General features: G+C 30.5%; 4 protein-coding genes across 4 annotated transcripts; 1 reads left to right on the plus strand and 3 right to left on the minus strand.

The window, feature by feature from the left end:
- Positions 1-6: 6 nt before the first annotated feature.
- NANS (N-acetylneuraminic acid synthase) lies at positions 7-2,934 on the minus strand. The gene is made up of 5 exons (XM_089696303.1): positions 2,623-2,934; positions 1,762-1,977; positions 1,192-1,539; positions 762-912; positions 7-417 (listed from the first exon to the last, which is right to left on the minus strand). Exons 1-5 carry the CDS (start codon positions 2,749-2,751, stop codon positions 212-214), a joined length of 1,050 nt encoding a protein of 349 aa, XP_089552429.1. The 5' UTR covers positions 2,752-2,934; the 3' UTR covers positions 7-211.
- Positions 2,935-3,072: 138 nt separating this feature from the next.
- Positions 3,073-6,644, minus strand: Hmgcl (hydroxymethylglutaryl-CoA lyase). The gene is made up of 6 exons (XM_089696304.1): positions 6,426-6,644; positions 6,056-6,201; positions 5,810-5,933; positions 5,484-5,696; positions 5,188-5,376; positions 3,073-3,490 (listed from the first exon to the last, which is right to left on the minus strand). The coding sequence occupies exons 1-6, from the start codon at positions 6,483-6,485 to the stop codon at positions 3,218-3,220; spliced, it is 1,005 nt and encodes a 334-aa protein (XP_089552430.1). The 5' UTR covers positions 6,486-6,644; the 3' UTR covers positions 3,073-3,217.
- A 982-nt stretch (positions 6,645-7,626) lies between these two features.
- Positions 7,627-9,364, plus strand: LOC149487691 (protein KRTCAP2 homolog). The gene is made up of 4 exons (XM_089696305.1): positions 7,627-7,763; positions 7,844-7,998; positions 8,707-8,834; positions 9,210-9,364. Exons 1-4 carry the CDS (start codon positions 7,760-7,762, stop codon positions 9,316-9,318), a joined length of 396 nt encoding a protein of 131 aa, XP_089552431.1. The 5' UTR covers positions 7,627-7,759; the 3' UTR covers positions 9,319-9,364.
- Rip11 (Rab11 interacting protein) lies at positions 9,350-12,647 on the minus strand. Its single transcript, XM_089696301.1, has one exon. The coding sequence runs from the start codon at positions 12,522-12,524 to the stop codon at positions 11,097-11,099; it is 1,428 nt and encodes a 475-aa protein (XP_089552427.1). The 5' UTR covers positions 12,525-12,647; the 3' UTR covers positions 9,350-11,096.
- Positions 12,648-12,870: the final 223 nt, after the last annotated feature.

The raw sequence follows: 12,870 nt of genomic DNA on the forward strand, positions 1-12,870 counted from the left end.
CATCAGTTATAACGGCCGAGTATTATATTTTACTTTAATACATAACAAATATAAACTTATCATACAATTACTAGATTATTTGTGGTTAACTTAAAAATATATGTTTTTGTTACTTTTTGTATTTTATTGGTAAGATTATAACTATATTTTATGAGCATGCATTTTTGTCATTGAGCAGCCATCAAAATATAAGTATTCAAATCGTATACTTTCAACAGAAATCACCCTCATTAAGTGGTTCATCTTCTTTCTTATCATAAACGAGAGTCTTGTAAATAACTTCCTCAAAGTGCAAAGCATTCAGACCTTTAGGTTCGGCTACTTTGATCTTTACATCTCCAGGATAAATTATCTCTCCTTTGTTTTTGGTGCAACCCATGACGAGCGACTTTTGGAGTTTATCGATACAGGGTATTTCTGAAAATAAACAAATAATAGTATTTAGCAGTCATGTGGTACTCGGGAGAGTAAGATTATATTATGTACATTATTTGATTATACTTTTTGCTTAGGTATATGTTGTATGCAATAGAAAAGTCGGTTAAAAATCGTTCCGCTAAGTTCCCCGTTCCATCTCATGTGAAAATTAAATTAAATTTGACTTCTTTTTTTCAATGGAAAAATGTAAATTAACTTCTGAAACCGAATTTTTTAGCAAGATAGTCAACAAAACAAATAAGGACCCAAAATTTATTCATATCTATATCGTCGATTATTATATGTTCTTATTAAATATCATTCTTAATAATAAGAATACTAACCAGATGTTACGACTTTCTTAATAGGAGTTCCCAAAGACGCCTCAATAACGCGGACGTCTCGCACTAGTTGTTTGAACTCGGTTGGAGTCAAAGAACAGACATGGTCTGTACCCTTCATACTCTTATCCAATGTTATATGTTTCTCTAAGACCTGTAACGCAAATAATGTATTGATAAAGGCTAATGTTATCAGAAGAGTCAGAAAGTAAATGAACTTTAGCAAATTAATTTGATACTGCGTTTTCTTTTCCGATTTCCGACGAAAATCGTTATGATATTATATGACTTCCTTTAGCACCTCCAATCATAACATTTGCGCATCAATAAACGTATATTCCATAATTATGTTTCTAATCTCTATGAATAAATTTTAATTCGATTTTGTTGCATCTTATCTTATATTATAGAAGGTACAATTAAAAAATGTTACCTTTGCTCCCAAAGCGACTGCTGCCAATGCCACTGCAGTTCCCACCTCTTGACCAGAATATCCCACAGGAACATCAAATGTATTATTGTAATCTTGTAAGACAGTTAAATTGCAGTCTTCGAAAGGCACGGGATATGCCGATATACAGTGCAACAAGCAAAATTGTTTGTGTTCTGCCGATATAATATCATAAATTGTTTTCACAGCGGATTTGTCTACCATTCCTGTCGATATTATAAGTGGAATTTTCTTAGACGCCGCATATTTCAAAAACAATAAATTATTTGAGTCTCCGGATCCGATTTTTATAAATGGCACTTTTAGATTAACCAGAAAATCGAATGATACCTGAAAAATGTAAAGGTCGTGTAAAAGTCACTAATAATATTTTTATACAGAACTTGTCTAAATATAGTGCTCGGGTTGTTTTCGAAGAAACAGAAAACATATGTGCGGAAAAATATCAAACAATAAATAATGAGCGTGCTCATTAATTATCGTAAATTGTTCATTTACTCTTTGTTTACAAACTTATACAATAAAGTGCCCTTCAGATATGAAAAGTCTTACCATATCCATAGCCGACGCGGTAAAGGGAATTCCAACTTCATGTGCATATTTAAAGAGTTCCCTATACTGAGCTTCTGAAAATTCTAAATGCCTTTTGTGATCTCCATAAGTTTTTCCCCAAGAGTTTGGATTATCATATGATCGTTCAAGGTACTTTTTGGTGAACTTTTCTTTGAGACATGTCTTTTGAAATTTGACGCAACTGGCTCCAGCATCCTGTGAATCACATACCATTCGCCTTTTTACAAAAAATAACAAAAAAATATTTATTAAGTAGGTTAAATTAAGATGTAGTTAGGTTACTAGATATTGTTATGCATTTATTATCAGATTTTAAATATTTTTGTTGGATACCGAACCAATATTTATACCTAGTTTCGTAAAATATAGATAACTGATAAAAGTGAAGATTTGAAATAACAACTAGATTTTAATCGAAAATACCTACTGATAATAAATATGTAATTGCATAACATAGGTATTTTAAAATGCGAAAAATAATCTAGTCTAGATAATAAAACAAAGAGGAGCAAGTACATTAATGATAAAAATATTATTGATTGGGGTGTGTAGGTACGTATAAGTAGGTATTCGTGTATGTATAGGTAAGTAGGTGAACCAAACCACCAGTTATCGAAAAAAGATAAGATATTCAAGAGTTTATAATGGCAAAAGAAAAAATAAAAATCAGGAACTAGTTTGGTTTAAACTGTCTATTAGCTAACATAGCATTGAATATATACTTGTAGGCCTTCAATCTTCATTGCAAAACACCTCCTGTTATTTCTACAAACTACACTTCCTTCTACAAAACAAGATTTAACATTATTGTCTCATATTTTTTAGGAGTTCGGAACTTACCTTGGCAGCCTTTATTAGCTTTTTCGCTATTTCAATGTCACCTTGATGATTTTGTCCAACTTCGGCGATGATAAAACAAGGATTGTTGCCTCCAACTTTAATATCGCCTGTTATTTTCACTTCAACCATCTTTGTAGCGGCCACTGTCCCATGGAATTGTTTACAAACGACAATTCTTGGAGTATTAATAATGAACTGAGAGTCACAAATTGTATAGGAAAGGTTTATCGACCTTTCGTTAAAGTTTTGATTGAGTAAATAAGGTCAATTCAATATAAAAGCGGGCAGCCCGGTGCGCGCCCGCCGCACTAGTGCGCGTTGCCCCGTCATGGTACCCACTCCGCATGATAATTGATAAAAACCAGTATGCTGAACGCCGTTTATGACCACATCGATATAAGTAGGTACATATTACAAATACTAAGTACCTATGTATAAAATAAAACACGCTTGAATATGTAAAATAACGTTTTATTGTGCATCATTTGCTAACAATAGCTGATAGCCTGTATTTATTAACGACGTTTTTGCATATAAATTTATTGTAATTACTCTTCGACTCTTAATAAATATTGGAATTATAATTGGCTTTTATCTATGTCGCACAAGAAGCAATCGCAACGATATCGTGATTATTTTTAAATCGATCCCCTAATGCTCGATTTACTTTGGACTCGGTCGGTTTTGCGAGGAAGTTAGATATGAAGCGGCCCGCCTCCACCAACTTTACTAGGTCAATGTTTGTGTTGACTCCAAAGCCGTATAAGAAATAAACAAGATCTTCGGTAGCGAGATTCCCGCTGGCCCCGCGGGCGTACGGGCACCCGCCCAGACCCGAGACAGAAGAATCCACAGTCCTGATGCCAAACTGCAAAAATTTGTAATGTTAATAATATCACAATGACGTAAGCGGCACCGCACTAGTGGGTGTGTTTACGTATTTTAATCAAGAATGAAATAGAAACATTTTCCCGTTCAATGTTATTGTCAACATTTTCTGAATTATATTGCTAAATAAATAATGTTCTCTGATAAGCAATTGGGTGTATATTTTTATCAGTGACTAAAGTATGTCCTTTCAACGATATTTATCTGAACATAAACAAGTACATAGGTATCTCGTGTCAAGTATTCTAGAATACTGTAGTTTTAACTAGTACCTACCTATACAGCATTTATAGACCCACATAATTATGTAAACATTTTATATCATTCACCCTTGACCTTTTAAAAGAATAAACAACAATTTAGCCAACCGCATATTTTTAAAAGCAATAAAAGTTATAAAAAAAATTGCAATGCATACTGAAGAAATTGAAGAAAACACACTTATTTAGGTACATACGACTATTTCCTAATCCATAAAATCATGAGGTAAATATCTGTGTTATCTTCAAGAGAAGACAATAGATAAGATTGTTGTTAAAAATTTTCGCTATGTCCGTCTGTCTGACCGCGCTTTAATTATTCGTACAAATCATACTAGAAATTCGTAATTTGACACGAGTAGGTATACGTTAGTCAACCCGAAAAGTACCTAAGTGGCTAAGTAAAATAAAAGAAGAAAGAACATTTTTTAGATTACCTCCCCTAGGCCCTACATATCAAGTGGAGGTGATACTTTTTTTATCTTCCCGTGTGCAGTATAATTTTCATCAACTACCTACTGTATCAAATACCTGTATGTACAGGGTGTCCCGTAAGTAATGGACCAACGGGTTATGGAGAGTAGAGAGACTTAATAACTAACAAAAATACTAAAATTGATTGTCTCTCTACCCCCCATAACCTGTTGGTCCACTACTTACGGGACACCCTGTATATTATAAGGAAGTATACGATGCCGATGGGCGATGTCTTCACAAATATCACGTAATTTTAGAAAACAGGGATGGTCGAAAAATTAGTCTCATGTAATTAAAAAAAGATCGTTTGTGCCGAGCGAGTGCGTGTGTGTGTCAGAAGTGAAACATCTTTGGCAAGATTCAAAGATACCAAAATCGTCTCCTTACTCCATGACTTGATGGTAAATGCCGAAGACGAAATTTAACGCGCATAAAAAAGTTTCACTTGAAAAACTATACGGAACTGCGCGTGGACCGACACGCACTTAACTTTTTATTCATCCAGATATAGCTATCCAATAACTAGATATTATTAGTGCTAATAATATGCTAATGTAATATGTAAAGGTGCAATGATAGCTAAGATGTACCAATATTGTCCAATGCCTTAAAAAGAATAAGTTAAAATTAAATTTGATTTTCAGATTCACAGGCACACATTGTAGGGACAATTTATATTTTTCTGGAGTCTATAAATATTGAAACAAACATTAAATTATTATGGTATCTACATTTTTGAAACATATCATCTATATTCTGTGGTGTCTATATTATAAAAAAAAATACCTAATAATTTTTTTTTTAATTGTGCCAAGTTTAAGTATGGACAACTATTTTTAAATCAAAAAGGCTACTGTAAAAATTTCCTCAGCCTCATGAAGAAAACGCGTAGATACACAGACTAGTTATAATATGTGGTACTATTGCAAAATCAAATTACCTCAAGACCAGCCACTAAATTTGATAAACCCTGGCCATAAGTGTCATGGAAGTGAAGGGCAATCTTATCTGGTGTTGTCACATGTAAGACTTCTTTCATCATCCGCCGCACCGAGCCAGCAGTACCCACTCCTATGGTATCCCCTAGAGACACTTCATAGCATCCCATATCAAGTACTTCTTCAGTTATCTTAACAAAAAGACATAAAAAATATCATAGCTACTACAAAAAAAAGCATGATAAAGTATAAAAATTACAAATATTAAAATATCATATTATTAGCTATTTGTACATACTTTTGCTATTGCCTTTGGACTTATTGGACCCTCATAAGGACAGCCTAATACACATGATATGTAACCCCTAACTCGGATTCCGTCTTTGATGGCTCGTTCTGCAACTTCTTTAAAACGTTTCAGCCCGTCTGCCACAGAACAGTTCAAGTTTTTCTGTGAGAATGCTTCAGAGCCAGCAGGAAAGATGGCTATTTCTTGTATGTTGCATTTTTTCTAAACATATGAAATAACATAATAGGTATTATATTTTAAACATTATATAATAATTTTGTAACCTTTTATAAGTATTCAAAACAAATAGGTATCTTATTTGTATATAATCTCACAGCAGTTTCATATCCTTTTAAGTTAGGAATAAGAACAGGATAGTTCACATCAGGTTCTCTTTTAATATTTTTCATCACATCCACACCATCACTCATTTGTTTAACCCATTTTGGACTAACAAAACTAAAAGAAAAATACATAACATTAAGAATTTGCAGCTTTCAGTGATTACAAAGTTGCAAACATTTATTAATTAGAATTTTATTATATCATTTGTATAAAGGTTTAAACATAAGTATATGTACCTTGCTGATTCAATATTTTTCAGGCCAGCATTAGCCAATTTATGAATAAGTTCCACTTTAATATCTGTTGGCACAAATTTCGATTCGTTTTGAAGACCATCTCTTGGCCCTACTTCATAAATTCTTATTTCCGGTACAGCACTGCCCTGTTATTCAATAAAATAAATATTAAAGGTGAAGCAGTCGACTTCTATAAAATTTACTAAGTCAAACAAAAAGAGACCTTATGAAGAACAAGAAAGAATTGTACTGATTATAGACCTTATACCTTTGGACCTACATCACAAAATAACTGAACTGCAAATAAACATAATTTACACTTATATTTTAATTTCAATTTAATACAAGACATTTAAATGGATTTACTTACTATAGAGCGAGTGCCAGATACTTTGCACAATTGTACTAATAAATTTTTATCAAAACGCATTATTGAAACACGGGTAGGCTCACTGTGTGTGAAACATTTAATACCTATTTGTTACCTATTTTATCATCGTATATTTGACATTTTGATAAAGAAAGAACAAATAACTTAACTAGATACTACGCGCTATCATGAATAATAATTATATGAATGAATATATTATTTTACTGATGAGATACCTACTTTTGTTCGTATTTCTTGTAGACTAGAGAGTTATAGAGACCTAACTATAGGTATATTATTCAATCATAACAAATGAAGTTATTCATGTAGTTATTAATTCATTAATCGTCATGTTATAATTTATTTTTATAACCATGTTTCCTAGAATGTATGATGAATGTTAATTATTTTTATCTGTTGCTGCTCTGCTCCAACTAAGAAAAATAAACCTTAATGATATAGCAATTAGTACTACATAGTTGAAGAAATTTGTCTTGTCTTATTAAGTAGGTATAAATCTGTTTATCTATTTATATACCTACCGTCCTACCTGCATAATTTAACTGTAAAAATAGGATCAACTTATCGCCCAATATTGTGACGTCAAAATATATTATACTTGATATTACTCATACTGTATTATTTGCTATGTGCTGTGTTGATATATTTAAAACGTTTGAAATCGTTTGAAATGAATCTAAAAAATAGGTCAAAATCGAGTTTAATACAAACAATCAAGTAAAGTTAATCGAAAGCATACTATAAACACAATATATTAAGTACTGGATATTTTAAACTATACATTACTGTACTGTAGCGCAGTGAATTAAGGAACATTATGGAAGGGATTGAGACGATTGAGTACTCCCTAGAGTATATTTGTTCTGTGATTGAGTACCTCTCATCTTGCTCTGAGGCGCATGTCGCGTCGTGGTCGCGTCTGTCATACAATTATTTTATTCAGTACCATTTTTTTCACTTCTGCTCAGGATCGAACCAAAGCTAAAGAAATTTGCTAGTATACAATTTGATCAAGACTCTTCTGAAAATTATTCTTATTGTAATAATTTATTGCCACTCACTACTGGAGATCAAGCTGACGCAAAGACTCGTAGCCAGGCCATAAAATCCTAAAAAAAATATCAAGCTGACGTACATCTCAATTTGACAGTTTGCTGTGACAGTTTGTAAATGGTAAATTCTAATTTTTGATAGAGCATGTCAAGTGTCAACTGAACCAACAAAATAATAGCCGGCGTCTTGTTTTAGAAATATCCTCTGTAAATTGTATTAAAGCTAAAAAGCTAATACCTATTGAAGTAAAATAATAAAAAATGGGTTAGTAAATCGAATGAAATGTATAATTATTATGATGTACATCTTATGTACAATTGTGATTAATTTTTATCTCATTTCAGCTGTTAACAGTGCCACGTCCTTTGTATTATCATCGATATTAACACTTTTAATATTTTCTGGAATGCAAATGTACAAACCCATTTTGGTAAAGTCTCCGATTACAATCATATTTGGAGGTTATCTTGGCTCGTTGATGTTCATGTTCTTCGTAACCGTATCCTTTACAATACAAGTGATAAAGTAAAACTTTTTAGATTTAGTAGATAACATGTTACACACACATCATTATACATCTCTCTAAATTTTATAAATTTTTAATAAGCATGGAATAAAATAAATTATTTGGAAACTGGAGTGTATTAGGATATACGTACCTATTACATATTATTATATGGACAAAATTAACATTTCAGATTTTTTTCTTCCAAATAAATAAATTATATTCAGATATAATTATATATAATTAATCATATTGTTAATTTCATTAGATCTATTAACTTTATTTATTATGTTTGATTCTTCTATCATAGGTATGTTTATTTTTATTGTTTCCCATTATTTGTTCAGTAATTAAAATCTTAAACAACAATATTATTTCTTTGGTAAACAACAATCTTCAGAAGTTTCAAGACAAATAGGATACTCATACATATATATTAAGTTCTATACCAATATTATAAAGCTGAAGAGTTTGTTTGAATGCGCTAATCTCAGGTACTACTGGTCCAATTTGAAAAATTCTTTGGGTGTTAGATAGACCATTTATCAAGGAAGGCTATAGACTATAATATATATCATTACGCTAAGACCAACAGGAGCGGAGCAATGCGGGTTAAACCTCAAATACAGCTAGTTATTATATAAATGGATTTGTATTAATGTCTACTTATTAAGCAACATTTTTTCCTAAACAAAACTACAGGCAGTAGGAAATCTAGAAGCCACATTGTTTGGAAAAAACTTTCAATTGAAATTACCAGAGATTATTTTGTCCATGGCTATATCTTTAATAGCAGCAGGAATGGTTCACCGAATTTGTTTTACAACTTGGTATGTTTTTAGTTTTTATACTAATTGTTTTGATGTAAAAACTTCCTTTGGATTTTTTATATTTATATTTTATGAAGTTACAAGCTTTGCATAATAACGTGTGAAATGTTTTTGAACTCTTAATTAATTATGAAAACATTATTTAAGTACTAGCTTCCACCCAATAACAATACTAATTTATAAAAATTAGTATTATTCCAGAATTAATGTTATCATTTGGATCATTATTTGTAATCTCTTACAAAAACTAAGCTACCTTAATTTAAAATTATTTTTTTTGTATATACTACTACTATGTATTAAAATACCAAATACCTATCACAATTGACATGTTTTGTTTTAAATATTAATATTATTTTTTTTTACTTTTTTCAGTTTGATTTTTTCTCTCATGACTATTTACTACATGAATAAGTTATCACAGAAGACCTATGCAACATCAGTTCAACCTACTGTGCAAGTTAAAAGCCGTCGTCATAAGTAATATGTACTTTACATGATATATAAATAAAGTATTTGGTTAAAAAAAATGTTTATTTTAATCATTCAAATTTTACAACAATAGAAAGCACACATTCCTTTTTTCCACTATTATATGAATGAAGTTACTATACATTTTATCAGGTAGAACTTAATATTCTCTTAAGCTTTTTAGAAAGTTCTAATAAAAAGAGAATACAGTATCTCCTGATACTTCAACATAAATGTTAATGGATATGTATAATATGCTATAATGATTATAGTTAAAGTTTTAACATTAGTTATGCTCTAAAGTATATACTAAAAAGCAATAATTTGAAATAAAGCATATTCACAACTGTGAAATTAAATCAACTTAATAATTAATAAGGTAATGAGTAAATCATTTAAAATATCAATAAAGATGAATGTTAGTGTAGAGAGTTCACTACATGTGTTTACTTAGCTACCATTCATCTTTATAAGTATTTAATTAACATTAGTAATAAATATATTTGCACAAGACAATAATTGTTATAATATTCTTATAAGTATCCCTTAAAACTAATCTTATTGCACAAGGGAATGTACCCAAGTATATTTGCACTTATTTTCAAATATGGTTTTAGTATTTAATATTTTTATATACTTACCTAATATGACATTGGGATTCTGAATATATATCAATCTTTTGTGTCTTTAATAAAATACAAATTATTAAGAGTTATACTGGAGGAGCAGTAGCATAATTTTAAAAGTGGAAAATATGATGATATAAGCCAATGAATTAAGTTATGGTACAGTTTTTATTTCCAAAATGTACATTTTGGAAATAATGGTACAATTGTGGTAAATTTTTTATACTTATTTATTTTTTTTAGCTTATAAATTGACAAGTTTTAATTTAAAATAATATATTTTTAAAATATTTTTTATTAAAATATTTTTGTTAAAAAGTAACTAACCATACATGGCTAATAATAAATAAATTGCCTTACAATTAGTGAATTTTTGTCAATTTATAAGGAAAAAAGAAACAGCACAATTAAATTACCATTTTACCTGAATAGATTTTAAAATATATTTATTTCACCTTAACAATAATAATACTTTACTTTCATTAGATGCTTTATGCCTGATGCCTCTTGAAAAATTTAAAAGATTTTTTGTAGTATGTATAATTAAAATATATCAAAATATTATAATTATCACAAATCATCAAAAAGATTTCCAATATGACAGTGTAAATTTGAAGCAAATAGATTGTACAATCTTATAATCAGTTTGATATGGCCTTTATTTTTAATTTTAGTAGATGACTGATTTTGGCACGCAAACAATACCTTCAAAGAAGAAAATATGCTTATTAATTATATAAACAATACTATCTAAATAACAATAACTGTTGTTTAATAACAGTGATATTATCATAGACCAATAGAATACCTTATTATACATACTAAAACAATAAAAGAGAATCATATAACAATATTTGTGTAAATAAAGATTTAACTGATAATCCCTGAATGTGAATTTTATCACAGAATTATAAAATCTTTAAGGCACTGTTTCGGACGCAATATTGTAAATGAATTAATTTTTTAGATAAAACTACATATATAATATTCTTATTTAACAAGAACGTAACATATATGTATATTGTATTAAGTATTTGAAATTTTATTTATCATTGTTGGTAATACTCGTAATTGTTCACTCAATAATTTTCTTAAAAAATGTCACATTTTCTGTGTTGAAAAACTTACTTCCAACAATGATTTATACTATTTTATGATTTATGTATTACTTATTTCTTATATGCATACTGTTATTGCGAACATATGGATTTTGTAAAATTCTTGGTGTTGTTTCCATTACTCTCAGCAATAAATCATCTAAATAATTCTCAAGATCCTTGTTTTTCTTTTTTTCTGATTCAACATCCTTTTGCAAATTATAAATTAATACTATCAAATCCTCACGCGGCATCCCTTCAAATTGTTGCAAGATTGTCTTAGGGATGTTATTGTATGCAGGATTAATAGCGTCTTCTTCCACTATATTTTCCTCACCAACAATGATACGTTCCTCTAGCAATTTTTTAGGTTTATTATTGTTTCCAAACTTTTTGAAAAACTTAGGGCTTGGCTTTTCTTTCAATGAATTAGGACTGTCTAATTTTTTGTTCCTTTCAAGACTTGATGACTTTTCCCTATCGATTGCCAATTGACTCATGGATTTGCGGGGTACTAATTTTTGAGACCATTCATCATTTTTGTCTAGGCCCTGAACAGGCAACTGTGGAGGAGTGAATGTGTCGAGACTGAGACGAACAGGTTTGAGAGGGGTAGACTTTTCTGTTGTTGCTAATGTACTGCTTGTAGATCTTCGCAGAAATTCTCCTCCTCCTAAATTTTCAAGTGAAGCATTTACTGGGGAAGGTGTATATTTGGCTATGCGTGGCATGTATGAAGTTTGCACATTTAGTGAACTGCCTGAACTTTTATGGGACAGATCATCAAATGCAAATTCATCCTCATCTTCACTTATAACTCCAGGATCGGCTTCTCCTGAGGATCTTTTAGGTGTGGAAGTGTCTGGTGTAGATAACATAGAACTTCTTAGGTTACCAACACTACCACCCAGAGAAGATGAATCGTTTTTCTTATCCTTTTTAGTAAGATTCATTTTGGAACCCAAATTTTTTGCTAATTTTTTTATACTTTTTCGTTTTTCAATACTTCCAATGCTCATAAGACTACCTCCAACATTCTGAGCGAGACTTGATAATGAAGATTTGTGTTTATCTTTTTTTGAAAGATCTTTCAAACTGCCTTCTTTAACAACGAATGCTACTTTAACTTCCAATTCACCTCTGTTCTTATCTTCCTTTCCAGGCTTTCCCCGTAGGGGATACCATCGGTTTCTCGCACGTTCATAGACATCTAGGTCCTTTAACGGAATCGAAATTTGACCCAATAAATGGTCTTTGATTAAATCTTCGCAATAGACTTTTAAAACAATTTCGGCAGTATTTCCCTGTGTAGGTATATGCAATTCACATTCTTCGAACCACTCAACGTTTTCAGTCGCCTTGATTTTAACAGAAGTTTGAAATTTTTCTTTGCCCAAAGAGATGGTAACAAAACAGTTATTTGTACCGTTCTTACCTTTTATTAGTAAGTTACGAGCTCTTTGCACTGTTACTTGAACATGTGTAGGGTCCCACATATTTATAGGTATTTTAAAATTTCACAAATGAACACTCGTGCCTAATTAAATTAAATTAATTTATTTCTAAAACAACTTTATTTGAAATAGACTGTCAGTAGGTTTATTATCACAAGAACACAACACAATCACAGAACACAATACAATCATAGCGAATGATGAATCACATACACCTGGGTTGCCACTTGCCTTATGCGTACCATTTCTCCTGCTAGATATTTCGAAAATAAAATTAAAATTATTATTATGAATTAAAATATAAGTACTAACAAATAATTCTTATTAGTATAGACAATGTATATTGTATATAAAATAATAATACAATATTGTTTTTTGTGGTGATAAT

The sequence above is a fragment of the Colias philodice genome, chromosome 6 (genome assembly GCF_061535455.1).
Source record: "Colias philodice isolate Cphi_HAF_F1 chromosome 6, ilColPhil1 Martin Lab GWU primary, whole genome shotgun sequence".
NCBI lineage: Eukaryota > Metazoa > Arthropoda > Insecta > Lepidoptera > Pieridae > Colias > Colias philodice.

Coding starts and splice junctions, on each gene's coding strand:
- NANS (XM_089696303.1), bottom strand. CDS start 2,751: ATGGTTGAAGTGAAAATAACAGGCGATATTAAAGTTGGAGGCAACAAT. Junction 1,540..1,761: donor CCGCGTCGGCTATGGATATG/GTAAGACTTTTC, acceptor TACATTTTTCAG/GTATCATTCGATTTTCTGGT. Junction 913..1,191: donor CAGTCGCTTTGGGAGCAAAG/GTAACATTTTTT, acceptor TTTGCGTTACAG/GTCTTAGAGAAACATATAAC.
- Hmgcl (XM_089696304.1), bottom strand. CDS start 6,485: ATGCGTTTTGATAAAAATTTATTAGTACAATTGTGCAAAGTATCTGGC. Junction 5,934..6,055: donor AAAAATATTGAATCAGCAAG/GTACATATACTT, acceptor TTTTTCTTTTAG/TTTTGTTAGTCCAAAATGGG. Junction 5,697..5,809: donor TAAAAGGATATGAAACTGCT/GTGAGATTATAT, acceptor TCATATGTTTAG/AAAAAATGCAACATACAAGA.
- LOC149487691 (XM_089696305.1), top strand. Junction 7,999..8,706: donor TGTTCATGTTCTTCGTAACC/GTATCCTTTACA, acceptor ACAAAACTACAG/GCAGTAGGAAATCTAGAAGC. Junction 8,835..9,209: donor CGAATTTGTTTTACAACTTG/GTATGTTTTTAG, acceptor TACTTTTTTCAG/TTTGATTTTTTCTCTCATGA.
- Rip11 (XM_089696301.1), bottom strand. CDS start 12,524: ATGTGGGACCCTACACATGTTCAAGTAACAGTGCAAAGAGCTCGTAAC.